Source organism: Mus caroli, chromosome 7 (assembly GCF_900094665.2).
Source record: "Mus caroli chromosome 7, CAROLI_EIJ_v1.1, whole genome shotgun sequence".
Classification (NCBI taxonomy): Eukaryota; Metazoa; Chordata; class Mammalia; order Rodentia; family Muridae; genus Mus; species Mus caroli.
This window is the reverse complement of record NC_034576.1, coordinates 142,588,308-142,605,876: the sequence shown is the minus strand read 5'-3', so window position 1 is coordinate 142,605,876 and position 17,569 is coordinate 142,588,308. Positions and strand designations below refer to the sequence as shown.

The 17,569-nt window shown below is 41.7% G+C and overlaps 1 protein-coding gene across 1 annotated transcript; it reads left to right on the top strand.

Annotated features, from left to right (window-relative positions):
- The first annotated feature begins 8,118 nt into the window (after nt 1–8,118).
- On the top strand, nt 8,119–14,489 carry LOC110299087 (olfactory receptor 13A1-like). Its single transcript, XM_021168688.1, has 4 exons — nt 8,119–8,155; nt 8,608–8,657; nt 9,007–9,077; nt 10,768–14,489. Exon 4 carries the CDS (start codon nt 10,858–10,860, stop codon nt 11,779–11,781), a length of 924 nt encoding a protein of 307 aa, XP_021024347.1. The 5' UTR covers nt 8,119–8,155; nt 8,608–8,657; nt 9,007–9,077; nt 10,768–10,857; the 3' UTR covers nt 11,782–14,489.
- The last annotated feature ends 3,080 nt before the right edge of the window (nt 14,490–17,569 follow it).

Genomic DNA, 17,569 nt, shown 5'->3' with positions numbered 1-17,569 from the left:
TGGTTTCTGTTAGTAAGATTCTTACATTTACCTTTCCCCATCTGGTAATCTCTGGAGTTAGTTGTTATAGTTGTCTCTGTTTAGAGATTGTTCCTCTGGTGATTTTGTTACCCTCTATGAGCAGACCTGGGACACTAGCTCTCTCCTCTGAGTTTCAGTGGTCAGAGCAGTCTCTGCAGGCAAGGTCTCCTCTTTCAGGGAAGGTGCACAGTTATCTGGTAATTTGACCTCCTCCTGGCCGAAGATGAAGGCCCAAAATAGGATCTTTCCCAGAAGCTGTGTTGCTTTGGCCTGTCACAGAAGCTGTTGTTTCAATAGTCCACACTCTCACCTGTGTAGACTACTTTCTGTGGAGTCCCAGAACCAAGGTGGCTCCCGTAGAACCTGAGGCAGAAGCCTCTCGGCCGGGCGGACACCTGTGCTTTGACCAGGAAGGTGGCCGGTTGTCTGGAGCCGAAAATGGCACCGCCTCAGAGGCTCTGTGGCTCTCGCCTGTCCCAGAGACTGCTGGCCTCTGTATTCCACACTCTCACCTGTGCAGACTACCCTTCGCGGAGTCCCAGGACCAAGCTGGCTCCCTCTGAACCTGTGGCAGAAGCCTCTCAGGTCCGGCGGACACCTGTGTTCTGACTAGGAAGGTGGCCGATTGTCTGGAGCCGAAGATGGCACCGCCTCCACAATTCTTTACAGAACTTGAGAGAGCAATTCTCAACTTCATATGCAAAAACGAAAAATCTAGGATAGCTAGAGCAATCCCGAACAATAAAAGAACTTCTGAAGAAAACATCATCCTTGACCTCAAGATGTACTACAGAGGAATAGTAATAAAAACTTCATGCTATTTGTATAGAAAACAGAAAGTTTGATCAATGGAATAGAATTGAAGACCCAGAAATAAGCCCACACATCTATGGATACTTGGTTTTTGACAAAGTAGCCAAAACCAAACAAAAGAAAATATCTTCAAGAAATGGTGCTGGTCTAACAAGATGTCTGCATGTAGCAGAATTCAAATAGATCCATACTTATCACCCTGCACAAAACTCAAGTCCAAGTGGATCAAAGACCTCAACATGAAACCAGATACACTAAATTTCATAGAATAGAAAGTGGAGAATAGCCTTGAACTCATCGGTACAGGAGGCAACTCCCTGAACAAAACACCAATGTCTCACTTTCTAAGATCAACAATTAATAAATGGGACCTCATGAAACTGAAAATCTTTTCTAAGTCAGAGGACACTGTCAATAGGATAATACAACACCCTAAAAATTGGGAAAAGATCTTCATCAATCCTGCATCCAAGAGAGGACTACTATCTAGAATATATGAAAAATGTTATATTCAAGAAGCTAGACACCAACAACCCAAGTAACCCAATTTAAGAATGGGGCATAGAGCTAAACAGAGAATATTTTAAACAATTATTTATTAGATATTTTCTTCATTTACATTTCAAATGCTATTCCAAAAGTCCCCTATACCCTCCCTCTGCCCTGCTTCCCAACCTACCCACTCCCACTTCTTGGCCCTGGCATTCCCCTTTACTGGGTATATAAAATTTGCAATACCAAGGGGTCTCTCTTCCCAATGATAGCCAACTAAGCCATCTTCTGCTACATATGCAGCTAGAGACATGAGCTCTGGGGCTACTGGTAGGTTCATATTGTTGTTCCTCCTATAGGGTTGCAGATTCCTTCAACTCCTTGGGTATTTTCTCTAGCTCCTTCTTTAGGGGCCCTGTGTTCCATCCAATAGCTGACTGTGAGCATCCACTTCTGTATTTGCCAGGTACTGGCCCAGCCTTACATGAGGCAGCTATATCAGGGTCCTGTCAGCAAAATCTTGCTGGCATATGCAATAGTGTCTGGGTTTTGTGACTGATTATGGGATGGATGGGGCAGTCTCTGGATGGTCCATCCTTTCATATCAGCTCCAAACTTTGTCTCTGTAACTCCTTACGTGGGTATTTTGTTTCCTATTCTACAGAGGAATGAGGTATCCACACGTTGGTCTTCCTTCTTCTTGAGTTTCATGTGTTTTGCAAATTGTATCTTGAGTATTCTAAGTTTCTGGGCTAATATCCACTTATCAGTGTGTGCATATCATGTGAGTTCTTTTGTGATTGGGTTACCTCACTCAGAATGATATCCTCCAGATCCATCCATTTGCCTAAGAATTTCATAAATTCATTAAACAGGGAATTCTTAACAGAGGAATATCGAGTGGTCTAGACACACTGAAAATAGCATTTAACATCTTTAGTAATTAAGGAAATGCAAATCAAAACAACTCTGAAATTCCATCTTACACTCATCAGAATGACTGAGATCAAAAACTGAAGGGACAGGAAATGCTGGCAAGGATGTATTACAAGAACACTCCTCCATTGCTGGTGGGATTGTAAACATATACAACCACTCTGGAAAACAATTTGACAGTTTCTCAAAAAAATGGGAATAGTTCTATCTAAATACCCAGCTATACCCTCCTGGGCATATAGACAAAAGATGCTCCATAATACCACAAGGACACCTGAGGTAACCCAGACCCAAAAGGATGAGCATCATATTTACTCACCTATAAGTGGATATTAGCCAAAAAGTACAGAGTGCCCATGGTACGCCCCATAGACACAAAGAAGTTAAACAAAAAGGAAGTCCTAGTTGAGGATGTTTGAATCCTACTTAGAAGGGGAAACAAGATAGTCATGGGAGGCAAATGGAAGGGGAAATCTGTGTAGGGAGGGAGGAGTAGGGGGAGGCAGGATCAGTTATGGGGAGCAGCAGCCGAGAGGCACTGAAGGCTAGGAAAATGATTAGAAATAGGTAGCTGCTGGGGATGAGGGGGTGGGAAGGGTGGGAGAATTTCTGTAGTAAGTCCCAGAGACCCGGGATGGGGGAATTACCCAGGAGTCAATATCAGTGATCTTAGTTGAAAATCCCAAAAGTGTGGTTATGGAACCTAAAGATATCATCCACAGTAGCCAGACAGCACCCTCAATGGAGGAGTCTGGACACCAACCAACAAAACTTTTGATCCTGTTTAAAAGAATTACACAGACAAAGATGACACATAACAATCAAACACTAAACATACAGAACCAAAGAAGAATATTAAAATCTGCAAAGGAACAGGACCCAGGGCTGACCTCTGTTGTCTCTTAGGGTCTGCAAGACACCTGCCTGGCTCTTCTGTTTTTAGAGTCTCTGTTGAGAAGTCAGGTGTAATTCTGATAGGTCTGCCTTTATATGTCCTTGCCTTTTTTGCCTTGCAACATTTTTGTTTTTACTTTACACATTTGTTTATTTACATCCCAAATGCTTCACCTCCCTTTGGGTTCTCCTTCACAGGGATCCTCACCTGATCTTCCTACTCCTTCACCACTGAGAGGGTTCACTCTCCTAGTGCATCAAGTCTCCACAAGATTAGGAACATATTCTCCCACTAAGGCCAGATAAGTCTTCTGCTACATATGTGCAGGGAGACCTTGGACCAGCCATGTATGCTGTTTGGTTGGTAGCTCAGTCTCTGGTGGCTCCCAGGGGTCCAGGTTACTGGACTCTGTTGGTCTTCCTGTAGGGTTGCCATCCTCTTCAGGAGATTATTTTCTGTTCCTGTCTATTTGGTGTTTTGTTGTACTATGGTAGGCAACTCCTTCTTTAGGTTATGCTTTTGTTGAAAATACTTTTCTCAGCCATTCAGTATTCCTCAGTTGAGAATTCTTTGTTTAGCTCTGTACCTCATTTTTTAATAGGGTTGTTTAGTTTTCTGGAGTCCAACTTCTTGAGTTCTTTGTATATATTGGATATTAGCCACCTATCAGATTTAGGATAGGTAAAGATCCTTTCCCAATCTGTTGGTGGCCTTTTTGTCTTATTGACAGTGTCTTTTGCCTTACAGAAGCTTTGCAATTTTATGAGGTTCTATTTGTCAATGCTTGATCTTACAGCACAAGCCATTGGTGTTCTGCTCAGAAATCTTTCCCCTGTGCCCATATCTTTGAGGCTCTTCCCCACTTTCTCCTCTATACGTTTCAGTGTCTTTGGTTTTATGTGGAGTTCTTTGATCCACTTAGACTTGAGCTTTGTACAAGGAGATAAGAATGGATCAATTTGCATTCTTCTACATGTTAACTGCCAGTTGACCCAGCACCATTTGTTGAAGATGCTATCTTCTCTCCACTGGATAGTTTTAGCTCCTTCGTCAAAGATCAAGTGACCATAGGTGTGTGGGTTCATTTCTGAGTCTTCAATTCTGTCCCATTGATCTACCTATCTGTCACTGTATCAGTACTATGCAGTGTTTATCACAAATTCTCTGTAGTACAGCTTGAGGTCAGGGATGGTGATTCCACCAGAGGTTCTTTTATTGTTGAGAATAGTTTTTGCTATCCTAGGATTTTTGTTATTCCAGATGAATTTGCAAATTGCCCTTTCTAACTCTGTGAAGAATTTAATTGGAATTTTGATCAAAGTCCTTAATCATCAAGGAAATGCAAGTCAAAACAACCCTGAGATTCCACTTCACACCAGTCAGAATGGCTAAGATCAAAAACTCAGGTGACAGCAGATGCTGGTGAGGATTTGGAGAAAGAGGAACACTCCTCCATTGCTGGTGGGACTGCAAGCTTGTACAACCACTCTGGAAATCATTTTGGCGGCTCCTCAGAAAAATGGACTTAGTTCTACTGGAAGATACCACTCCTGTGCATATACCCAGAAGATGCTCCAACATGTAATAAGGACACATGCTCCACTATGTTCATAGCAGCCTTATTTATAATAGCTAGAAGCTGGAAAGGACCAAGATGTCCCTCAACAGAGAAATGGATACAGAAAATGAGGTACATTTACACAATGGAGTACTACTCACCTATTAAAAACAATGAATTTATGAAATTCTTAGGCAAATGGATGGATCTGGAGGATATCATCTTGAGAGAGGTAACCCAATCACAAAAGAACATACATGATATGCACTCACTGATAAGTGGATATTAGCCCAGAAGCTCAGAATCTTTCTTAGAAGGAGAAACAAAATACCCATGGAAGGATTTATAGAGACACAGTTCGGAGCAGAGACTACCCCAATTGGGGATCCTTTCCATAAACAACCACCAAACCCAAACAGTATGGCAAATGCCAACAAGAGCCTGCTGACTGGAGCCTGATATAGCTGTATCCTGAGGGTCTCTGTCAGTGCCTGGCAAATACAGAAGCGGATGCTCACAATCATCCATTGGACAGTGCACAAGGTCCCCAATGGAGGAGCTAGAGAAAGTACCCAGGGAGCTGAAGGGGTCTGAAGCCACATAAGAGGAACATCAATATGAACTAACCAGTACCTCCAGAACTCCTTGGAACTATACCAACAATCAAAGAAAACACATGGTGAACTTGTGGCTCTAACTGTATATGTAGCAGAGGATAGCCTAGTCGGTCATCAATGGGAGGAGAGGTCCTAGGTCCTGTGAAGGTTCTATGCCCCAGTATAGGGGAATGCCAGGACCAGGAATGGGAGTGGGTGGGTGGGGAGCAGGGGGAGATGGGAGGGGATATGGGATTTTCAGAGGGGAAACTAGGAAAGAGGTAACATTTTAAATGTAAATAAAGAAAATATCTCATAAAAAAGAAAAAAAGAAAAGAAAAAAAGAAAATACTTTTGTGATTTTGCCCCTGAATTTCTTTTCCTTCCTCTGTCCCTAGTATTCAAAGGCTTAGTCTTTTCATAGTGTCCCAGAATTCCTGGATGTTTTGTCTTGAATTTCTTTAATATTAGCATTTTTGACTGGGTTATTCATTTTTGTATTTTATCTTCAGCATTTGATAATTTCCCTTCCAAGCCTTGTGGTCATTTGATGAGGCTTAATTCTGAGGGTTTTTGTTTGTTTATTTGGTTGCTTGGTTGCTTGGTTGGTTGCTTCACTTCCTAAACCTTTTAATTTCATTTTTATCTTAGTTTAGGTTTCCTTTCATAACTCTGTTTTTGTTGTTGTTGTTTTGTTGTTAAATTCTTCTTTCATGAATCATCATTTTGTTCATTCTATTGTTTGTGTTTTCATATTTCATTAAGGATTTTATTCATATTTTATTTAAGATCCTTGAATATACTTATAATTGCTGTTTTTCAGTACTGGTCTTAGGGCCCATTTTAGTTGAGTTACTTGGTGCTGGTAGAGGCATGTTGTCTTGATGTTAGTATTTGTGTTTTGCTTTTGTGCTGATGTCTAAGTAATCTGGATGAAATGACTGAGTTGATTCCAGTTCTTGGTAACTATTCTTGTCTTTGTTGGATGAGTCTTCCATTCCATGGTTTTTGTGTACTCTGAATATTAGGAAAGTGTAGTGATTGAGTGTTTCTGCAGTAAGAGGATAGGAGAAAGAGAGAGAGAGAGGGAGAAGGAGAGGGAGAGGAAGAGGGGGAGGGGGAGGGGAAGGGGAGGGGGAGAGGGAGAGAGAATACACAGGTGGACTAGGAGAAAAGGCTGAGTGGGGCTTCAGAGATCAGGGGATCCTGTTCACACACAAGATTGATGTCAATAGGCAGCTGTAGGGATGGTAGAAAGAGGGGATCCTGAAAGTTAATTACTGTAAAGCAAAGAATTATCTGGACAGGGATGAAAATATAAGGTGAACCTGGGTCTGAACCAAGACTTAGAGTCTCTAGTGAATGTAGTTGAAGGGGTAGACATGAGGCTTATAAGCAGGTTCTAACTGGGTGTAGTCGAGAAGGGAGAGATCAAAGGAGATCAGGAAGGATAGTGTGACTCACATACCAGAGTTCTTAGCAGGCATGGCCACTGAGGGTCCAGGTTGAAATCATTTCTGGGTACTAGGATTTGTCAGGAAGCAATGAGGATTAACTAATTGGAAAGGGAGGAAGCTGAGGGCCTACAGGAAGAACTGGTTGGTCTACTATAAGGTTTGTTAGAGTTCCCCAGGATTGGATGTGTAATGGTAGGACAGACCACACCAGGCTGCTATAGGGCTGGGGTTGAGAATGGAGAGTCTGCAATGGGGGATAGGAATTCGAGTGAGAATTACCTATCTCAGTCCCAGCCTAGTGTGGCTCGGGGGTGGGGGTTTCCAGATAGAGGGCATTTATAGGTGTCTGTGTGGCTGTTACTTGGCTGGGCAGAAGCTGGATGAAGTGGGGAGAACCCTTTATTTTTTCAACTTCTCTATAAGTCTAGAATTCGTTCAAAATGTTGTTCCTGACAACAAAAATTTTAGGCTATGATGATGCATTGACAACGCCCAACAGTAGGAATACCAAATAAAGGGAAAGGAAAAATGGCTGTCCTAAAAGCTGTGTGTGTGTGTGTGTGTGTGTGTGTGAGAGAGAGAGAGAGAGAGAGAGAGAGAGAGAGAGAGAGAGAGAGAGAGAGAGAGAGAGAGAGAGAGAGAGAGAGAGAGACTATCTGTCTCTCTGTATTATAAATATTAGTGTGTATATATCTTAAAAGTTCAAATACAAGTGCTTACACTGCTTCTGATCTTTAAATTTTATAAGTTAAAAGTTAAAGAAAATAAAATAAACCAAGGATGCCATTTCCAAATATATTCTGTTTCTGTATCTGATGAAACTGAAGACATTTAACATTGCCAAACCTTTGTCTTGGGAAGGAAGAGTGAGACTGGAGAATGTGGCAGACACCTTTTTTGAGGAGCAAAGCTTTCTTAGCAACAGTCGGATGAGTGTGCAACAGCCCAGAGCACTGACATGCTAAGACATGCAACAGAACAGCCTGGGATCTTGGATTCCTGCCTGCTCCAGTTCACAGTGTGACTCAACCTGTCTGCCAAGGTCAGGATACAATGAGTAGGGGGTCCCTTTCCCACGCACACTGACTTGAGTGAGAAGTGAGCTCCAGCTGGGAAAGCATCTGAGTTTCCTGCCACAGCAAGCAGGAGCAGTGCCCTCCCCATCTGCCCTTGGGACCAGGCTCCTCTTCACCTTCACTTTCCACTCCACAAATAGTTGCAAGGCCACTTTGGCCAAAGGCCTGAGGCAGGCCTCCCATGGGGCCAAGGCTGCCTTGGGTTGCATCATACAGCCAAAGCTATCTAGACTTAAGCCAGGGTTACCTGAAGCAAACAGACACCTCTGCACTCCTCAGGACCAAGGCATCCCTGAAGCCCAAATGGTGTGGTGAGGACATGACCTAGCTGCCCCTCCTTTGTAGTGTTCAGATGCATCTCCAGGCAGGAGTTGCCAACCCTATGTCAAAGTCCTGGGGACTCCAATGGAAAAGATCCTTAGTTTCAAAAACCCTCAGTGTGTATTGCTGCTTACGTTGGCTATGTCTCTTCTTTTCTTTCAGCCGTTCAATCAGAAGATCAGTTTATAGAGTCTGGGTGTTTTACGACCCACAACATCTCCAGTGTCAGAAGAGCATGCATGTGTTTCTGTAGATGTTTCTGATAGCCAGAGAGGAAAATCAATAGGTCCAAGAATTATCTCAGAGAAGTGAGGTAAGGGCTAAAGTAATGGGTAATAGTTCATTTAAACTCTCTCTCTCTCTCTCTCTCTCTCTCTCTCTCTCTCTCTCTCTCTCTCCCTTCCTCCCTCCCTCCCTCCCTCCCTCTCTTCCCTCATCTCAGATTTCCACATACTTTGCTGAACACCCAGCCACATGCCTATGAGCATACAAGTAGGCTTCACACTCATGTAACATTTCCAGACTTTAGAAAGTGGAGATACTCTCTTCTTAGATAGATTTCACGTGGCTTGCTCACAACTACACAAAGACATGGTAGAGATGTACTAGCTAGAGAAAGTAAGGTTCAATTCCTCTAACAGGAAGTAAGAGCTGCTAAGTGGTTTGTTTGGGTTTGGTAAAGCCTAGCAAGAATTCCTGCACCCAGCTCCTTTACCTCTCTGGGGCATCTGTTACCATGAACATTTCACCTTCATCCCAATGGTGATAACCTGCTGAAGTCGCATCACTTTCTCCAGGATGTAGAATAGCCCTGGAGTTCACTCTCTTCTTATCTCACCAGGCTGTCTAGACTGCACAGACAGCAAGTTGCTCTTGACCCCTCTGCAAGGCCACTGTGGGCAACTGTTAGAGGTAAGTGTGGGGGCAGGGAGCATACTCTCGTGTTGTTTGATATGGCAATTCATCTCTCAGATATGTGACTGAGCTCAGAGTCATACTCAATTGCTGCTGGACTCTTAGACACATAAGAAGAGGGATGTATGAACTTGGGTGGACTTCAGTGGCCAGAGAAAATATGAGACTTCAGATCAATCTGCATTTTAGATCACCAACAAATACTGTTTAGAGTCAGGATTTTCAAGGCAGAATTTGAGACAAGTTCTTTTTTTTTTTCTTTTTTCTTTAGTGTGCTTCTGTTTATCTCCACTTCCTATATTTTTTTCTGCTAAATTAGGCAATGGGGTATGTTGTTATTGGTGTTCAGGGACACCATGTGCTTACCCTATCCACTTTTCAGTGACTAGTAGAACTCTTTGTCAAGTGGAAGGGCTACTGTGTGCAGTCTGGTCTGAGGTCCTTTGGGAACAAATAATTAAGTTTGACCTCAGAAGTTTCCCAGGACTGCCATTCCAGGCTATGCCATCATTACATTGAGCTTGGTTTTCTGGGAGAAAGGTGAGAATAGAGACAGCACAGCATAGTCCTCCACACACCACTCCCTGCAAACCTTTCTAGAGCACATCTGGGTCACAGTGTGTTGGGAGCTCCAGTAAACGAATGTCCTGCACTGTTTTCAGGTTTAGAACATTTTACTTTGGAAATGCTTTACTCTGAAACCTGATTGTCATTTTATGCTAGATTTGATAGCTGGATGAGAGAGGCCTGATCATACCCTGCTCTCCATGTGACAGGCCATAATTAAAAGTTCTGTCACCTATCACTGTCAGCCTGCCCTTACAATCTGACTCTTAACACTCAGGAACTTACCCTTCTCTACACCCTAACTGACAAGAGTCTGGTAGTGGGAAATGACAAGAGCCCAGTACACACATAATCCCTGACCTCAATCTTGGTGCCCACAGCTTTCTCTCCTATCGACAGAAGGCTACTTTCTTAGCATTTGAGGCCTGTGCATTTCAGATACATAATGGACAGTATCAGGCAATGTGAAGTCCTACAGGGATTACTTGATTTGTTTAGGTAGCTTTCTGGGAAATCTTGCAGGAGCTAGGTTTGGGACTATCTGAGTTCCTATAGCTCAAGGGGTTGAGAGGCACCCTAGGACTCATAGCATACCTACACCTTCTCCACATATTGAGTATGATTGTTGAATGTTATCCTCTAACTTCATGTGCTAGTGGAATAGAGTTCCAAGATAGGAAATTCTGGGTTCATTGCTGTCATCAGGATGAGAAGCTATGTTATCATAAAGACCACACTTGGTTCTGTTTCCAGAGAGGCATTCTATTAATATTCTCTCTGTTATTCCCCCAGACTCTGGGACAAGCATCCAACATCAGTGTAAACCCTTCTCATTGCCCCTTCATCCTTCCTCAGCCTTTTCATAATTACTCGTGTCTTCCCTACAGCACACAGCACTCTCCAGTAACTATGTCCTGGTTGGCTCATGCAAGTATGGCAATCTCTCCTTCCTTGATGGATGAACTGCAGCATGTTTGAAGCAATTTGCTCAGAATCCTTCTGTCAGGGTCCACCCATGTTCACAGACCGAGTCTGTGTAGTGTATGTCTTTGACCTGCTATTTTCATTACCCTGAGAGACATGAATGAGAATAAAATTAAACATTTTTTTTTCTTAGCAGAACAGGTTCCTCATTACACAGAGTTGATGGTTCCTGAAATTTAAAAGGCTTTTTTGAGCAATTCCTGTCCTGAGACTAGAGGTGCTTCCCATGGCTCCTGGGAACCAGTCAGCTATAACCATGTTCATCCTGCAAAACTTCGTTGATGACCCCTGGATCCAGGATGTTCTCTTCTGCCTCCTCTTTGCCTTGTTTGTGGCAGCCATAGCTGGCAATGGCCTGATCATCGCGACCATCCACAGCAGTCCCAACCTCCACACTCCCATGTACTTCTTCCTAGTCAACCTTGCCCTGATGGATATGATCTGCACTGTGACTGTCTTGCCCAAAGTCCTGCAGAGCCTGGTGGCAGAGAACAGCATATCTTATGGGGGGTGCCTCATACAGATGTTTGTCTTCTCCTGGGTCCTGGGCTCTGAGCTTCTGCTTTTCTCTGCCATGGCCTATGACCGCTACCTTGCAATCTGTCGGCCACTGCACTATGGTACCCTCATGAGTGGCAGGGTCTGTGTGGCCCTTGCAACCTTTGTGTGGTTCACTGGAGCTCTCAATTCCTTGGTGCTCACTTGTCTGGTGTTGCCACTGTCTTTCTGTGGTTCTAATCTCATTGCACACTTCTTCTGTGAGATCCCTTCTGTGTTGATACTGTCCTGTAGTCCCACTTTTATCAACAATGTCATGACTGTCATTGCAGACATGTTCCTGACAGGCCTGAACTTCTTGTTGACTATGACATCCTATGTCTTCATCATTTCCAGCATCCTGCGCATCCGCTCAGCTGAGGGCAAGAAGCGTGCCTTCTCCACCTGCTCTGCCCATCTGGTTGTGGTCACCCTTTATTACTCTACTGCTCTATATACTTATGTCCGTCCAGCCCTAGGAACTGCTGGGCTCCTGGACAAGGTCATTGCTATTCCGTACACCACTGTGACCCCATCTCTGAATCCCCTTATCTATACTTTGAGAAACAAGGAATTCAAAACATCCTTTAAAAAACTTTTATTTCCCCATTGATCACTTTGAGCTTGGAGAAGAGCTCTAAGAACTCTTGGAGAAGAGCCGGCAAGGAGCTCAAGGGATCACTGAAACCTTCCTTTCTGTAACATCTGACTCCGGAGGGCACAGGCTAAGTTATAGCCTGGGACAGCTGTCCAAAGTCTGTATACAGAAAATCATGCTGTCTCCAAAATGTTTTAGTAAGCTTTAGCCATTTCTACTTCATACATAGACGTGTGTGCTTATAAGTTCAATGCTCTTATATGTTAAGATGTTTCTATGACTGAACCAAATGTAGTTAAATATTGAGTATAGTCCTTTTAATGACCTATTTAAAATTCTCTGATCCTCTGTGGCACTGGCTGCAAGTGAATGCTTATAGAGATAAAGAAACATGACTCCCTCTGCTCCCACCCCGGCCATACACACATCTGCTCTGAGCATTCGCTGGCCTGATTTGGCTGTTTTCATCTTTCTTATTCTTATCTCACAGTTTACACTGGTGCTTGGATCATTTAATAGTTGAAGGAAGGAAACTCTAATAAACAAACTGAGTTAGGGCTGGGTGTGGGGGCCTAGGATCTCTATGGAAATGTCTCTGATCTCAAGACACAAAGATGTCAGGTTGGATTTAGACACTGGCATGGTGGCCTCTTCTTAGATCTGATGCCATTGCAAAGATTTGCTAAGTCATAACTAACTTGTACTTCAGCATTTCTCCTGCTGGGTGAATTTTGTGTGACATGACCATTCTTCACGGGTTATTATTATTCAACACTGCATGTTGTCTGTAATGTTCACCTGATACGAGCTCTGTTTCACTGCAAAAGGAGCTTAGAAATAGTTTTTCAGATGGGTTCATGTTGATGTGAGCATTTTGAGCATTAAACCCACTGCAGTGTTTGTCTATATGTGGTAGAGAGTCATGCAACTAATGCAGAAGAAATGGCAACAGACACAAAACAACAACAATAACAACAACACACATACATACATACATGCATACATACATACATGATTAAGAGATGAGGTAAACAGGATGGGGGAAATAACAGGAAAAACAAGACTGGGTCAATGAATCATGGCTGTGATGATTAATATATTCAGTTATTTTGACTAGACTAATCTCCAAAAATATTGATGAGAGACCCTCTATGAGTATCTGTAAGTGTTTTCTGAAGAGGATCCACTGAGCAGCTGTAACCCATCTCCAGTGTGGTTAGTACCATGACGTGCACTGTGGACAGGCAAGAATGGGACCAGGTGGAAGGAGAAACTAGCTTAAGTTCCTCCATTCCCTGTCTGCTCAATGACTGCAGAGTCAAGGCAAAAATAAGGAAATAAATCAAAGACTTCCTGGGAATCAATGAAAATGAATCCACAATATACCAAAATTATGGGACACAACAAAAGCAATGCTAAGAGGAGCATACACAGCACTACATAGGTAAATAAAGTTGGAGAGATCTCCTACTAGCAAATTAACGAACTGAAAGCTCCAGAATACTGCAGGACTAGGTGTCTCCTTTCCCACTGACACCAGACAGGGCAGCCTAGTTAGAGAAACAGTATTCAAAGGCAGGTAACAGATTTACGGATGGCCCTTGCTCCAGTTGTTGGCACACCCCCTAGTGAAGACTGAACTGCACATATGTTACATGTGTGTGTGGTGGGGAGATAGGAGATAGCCCATGTATGCTTTTTGGCTGGTGGTTCAATCTTGGGGAGTCACCAAATGTCCAGGCCAGTTGACTCTGCTGATCTTCCTATGGGGTTCCTATCCTATCTGGGTCCCTCAATCTTTCTCCCTATTCTTCCACAAGACTCCTGGAGCTCTGTCCAATGTTTGGCTATGGGTCCCTGCATCTCTTTCCTTGAGCTGCTGGCAGTAGCCTCTTAGAGGACAGTTATACTAAGATCTTGTCTGCAAGCATAACAGAGTATCATTAGTAGTGTCAGGAATTGGTTCTTGCCCGTGGGATGGCTCTCAAGTTGGGCCGGTCATTAGTTGGCCATTCCCTCAGTTCCTGCTCCATCTTTAACCCTGCACTTCTTGTAGGCAGGAGAAATTTGGGGTCAAAGATTTTATGGGGTTGATGTCATTATCCCTCCACTGGGGGTTCTGCCTGGCTACAGGATGTGGCAACTTCAGGTTGCATATCCCCACTGCTAGGAGTCTTAGCTAGAGTCATTCCCATAGACTCCTGGGAATCTTGCCCATCCCAGGTCTCTGGCATGTCCTAGAGATGCCCCCCCCATCCCTGCCAGGTGAAGATTCCCATTCACTCTCCTGACCTTCTCTCCTAGTCTCTCCCCACACCTGATTCTGATTCCCTTTTCCCCATTCCCATGCCACCCAGTTCCCTCTCTTCATCTGTCTCCAATGACTATTTTATTCCCCTTCTGAATGAGATTTAAGCATCCTTGCTTGGATCAATATTTTTATTTAGCTTGTTTAGGTCTGTGGATTTTAGTGTGTGTATCCTATACTTAATGACTAATAACCACTTATAAATGAGTATGTACCATGCATGTCCTTTTATGTCTGGGTTACCTCACTCAGGATGATATTTTCTAATTTCATCCATTTACCTGCAAATTGATTTTAATAGCTGAGTGGTATTCCATTGTATAAACGAACCACATTTTCTGTATCCATTCTTTGTTTGAGGGGCAAATAAATTGTTCTGTTTCTGGCTATTATGAATAAAGCTGCTATGAATATACTGGAGCCCGTGTCCTTGTGGTATGGTGGGTGGGATATTTTTGGGTGTTTGCTCAGGAGTGGTAAAGCTGGGTTCTGAGGTAGATCTAATCCCATTTTTTCTGAAGAAAAAAAAAACTGCCAGATTGATTTCCAGAGTGGTTGTACCATCTTGCAATCCCACCAGCAATGGAGGAGTGTTTCTTTTTCTCCACATCCTTGTCAGCATGTGATGTCACCTGAGTTTTTGATCTTAGCCATTCTGAGTGGTGTGAGGTGGAATCTCAGGGTCGTTTTGATTTGCATTTCCCTGATGACTAAGGACATTGAACACACAGCTATTCAAGATTCCTCTGTTGTTAATTCTCTGTTTAGATCTGTGCCCCAATTTATGATTGGGTTCCTTGGTTTGTTGGTGTCTAATTCCTTGAATTCTTTATATCTTTTGCATATTAGCCATCCTTTGGACTTAGGGTTGGTGAAGCTCTTTTCCCATTCTGCAGGCTGCCAATTTTTCTGATTTATGGTGTCCTTTGCCTTACAGAAGCTTCTTAGTTTCATGAGGTCCCATTTATTAATTGTTGAACTAGTGCCTGAGCCATTGGTGTTCTTTTCAGGAAGTTGTCTCCTGGTTTCTTTCCCAGTCTGTCAATGTTATATAGGAAGTTTACTGATTTTTGCATGTGAATTAACTTTTCTGAAATCATCTAGCAGCTGTAGGGCTTTGCTCACGCAGGGTTTTAAAATTACTTTTAATTTTTTACAGACCAGATGTTGTCCCCCTTCCATGTCTCCAAGAGGATGCCCCCCAATGCCAGGCCTCTCCACTCCCTGGGGCCTCATGTTTTAAGAGTGTTTATTGGCAAACAATTATATATAATCTGCAGCAAGGATACTTTGACTTAATCCTTTTCTATTTGCATCCTCTTGATCTCCTTTCATTGTTTTATTGCTCTAGCTAAGACTTCAAGACTACAGAACAGCTATGGAGAGACTACTCCATAAAAAGAAGCATCCTTGTACAGTTCCTGATCTGGTGGAAATACTTTTGAGTTTCTCTCCATTCAGTGTGACGTTAGATGTGAGCTTGCTAAAAATCACCTTTATATTTTGAAGTTTGTTCCTTTTATCCTTCGTCTTATTAGGACTCTTAGTATAAAAAAGGTTTGAATTTTGTCAGACATTTTTCTGCCTCTAAGTAGTAATTTCTGTCTTTCAATCTGTTTCTGTGGTCGATTACATTTATTGATTTACATATGTTGTATCACATCTATACCTCTGGGATAAAGCCTACTTTATCAAGGTTGATGACATTTCTGATGTGTTCTTGGGTCCTGTTTGCATTTTTTTTTTGAGAATTTGCACCTATCTTCATCGGGGAAATTAGTGTATAATTCTTCTTTTTTAGGTTTTTGTGTTTAGCTATCATGTGGTCTTGTAAAAAGAATTAAGCAATGTTCCTTCCATTTCTATTTTGTGGAATAATTTGAGGAATATTGGTGTTGATTCTTTTTAACATGCTGGTAGTACTCTGTAAATTGCTTATCTGATCTTGATTTAGCTTTGGTAGGTGGCATATATCAATAAATTTATTATTATTATTATTATTATTATTTTAGATTTTTCCAGTTGTTGGGGTACACATTTTTAAAAGTTTGTTCTTATGATTATCTGGGTTTCCTTGTTTGTTCCTTTCTGGTTTCTAATTTTACTAAGTTTGATCTTCTATCTCCACCTTTTAGCTATATTGGTGAAGGGTTTATCAATCATTGATTTTTCTCAAAGAATCATCAAGTCTTTGTTTCATCGATTCTTTGCATTTTTGGTTTCTTTTATATTGATTCTAGCACCAAGTTTGATTTTATTTCTTGTCATGTATTTATTTGGAGTGCTATTTTTTTCTTTTAGTTATAGGGCTTTCATTTTCTGTGTGCCTTTAATTTGGTAATAGGTGATCTCTCCATTTTTGATGTAGGTGAGTAGTGGTATATACTTGCCTTTGATACTGTTTTCATTGTGTCCCATAGGTTTGGGCATGTTGAGTTCTCATTTTCATTTAATTCTTAACTATTTTAACTGCCTATCTTAATTTTCATCAGTATTGAGTTATCAATTTTCCATGAATTTGTGTCCTTTATGTTGTTGTTGTCATTGCTGATACTTAGCTTTAATCCATGGTGATCAGATAGGATGCAAGTTCTCTTTCAGTGTTCTATTATCTGTTGAAATGTGTTTTGTATCTGAGTATGTGGCCAATTTTGGAGAAAGCTCCATGAGCTTCTGAAAAGAAGATATATTGACTCTTGTTTGGGTGAAAGGTTTTATAAATATCTGCTAGGTCGATTTGATTCACAATATCATTTAGCTCCACCATTTCTGTTTAATTTTAATGTGGATGACCTGTCTATTAGAAAGTTGGATATTTAATTTACTCAGTATCACTGTTTGAGGGTCAATATGTAATTGTAGTTATAGTAATGTTCTTGTACTAACATGGGTACCCTTGTCCTTGGTACACAGATGTTTAGAATTGCACTATTTTCTTGGTGGATTTTTTTTTTTCTGTCAATGGGCACATATTGTCCTTCAACACGTTTTCTAATTAGCTTTGGTTTGAATCTACTTTGTTGGATATTAAAATGGCTAGCCCAGCTTGCTTGGTTACATTTGCTTGGAATAACTCTTTTTAACCTCTCAGTCTGAAGTGGTATCTAATTTTGATATTAAAGTGTGTTTTTTTTTATGCAGAAGAAGGATGTATCCTGTTTTCAAATATTTTCTGTTAGCCTGTGTCTTTTCATTGGGCAATCAAGACTATTGATTGATGGTGAGAGTTATTAATGAGCAGTGGTTTTGTTTTTTGTTTTACTGTTTAAGGAATTTTTATTAAAGCAAGAATTTTATAATCCAAATTACGTTTCCTTGCTTAGTCATCAGTTCTGCTCCTTAAAACAGAACTGATGTCCCAAGCTATTCCACAGTAAAGAATTACAAAATTACAAAATTAAAGAAAGGAATGCTTTAAATTTTTGTACTTTGCTGAAAATTCTTTTCCCAGGGTCTATAAAACATTAATTTGTTTTTATATTTTACTATTTTTTT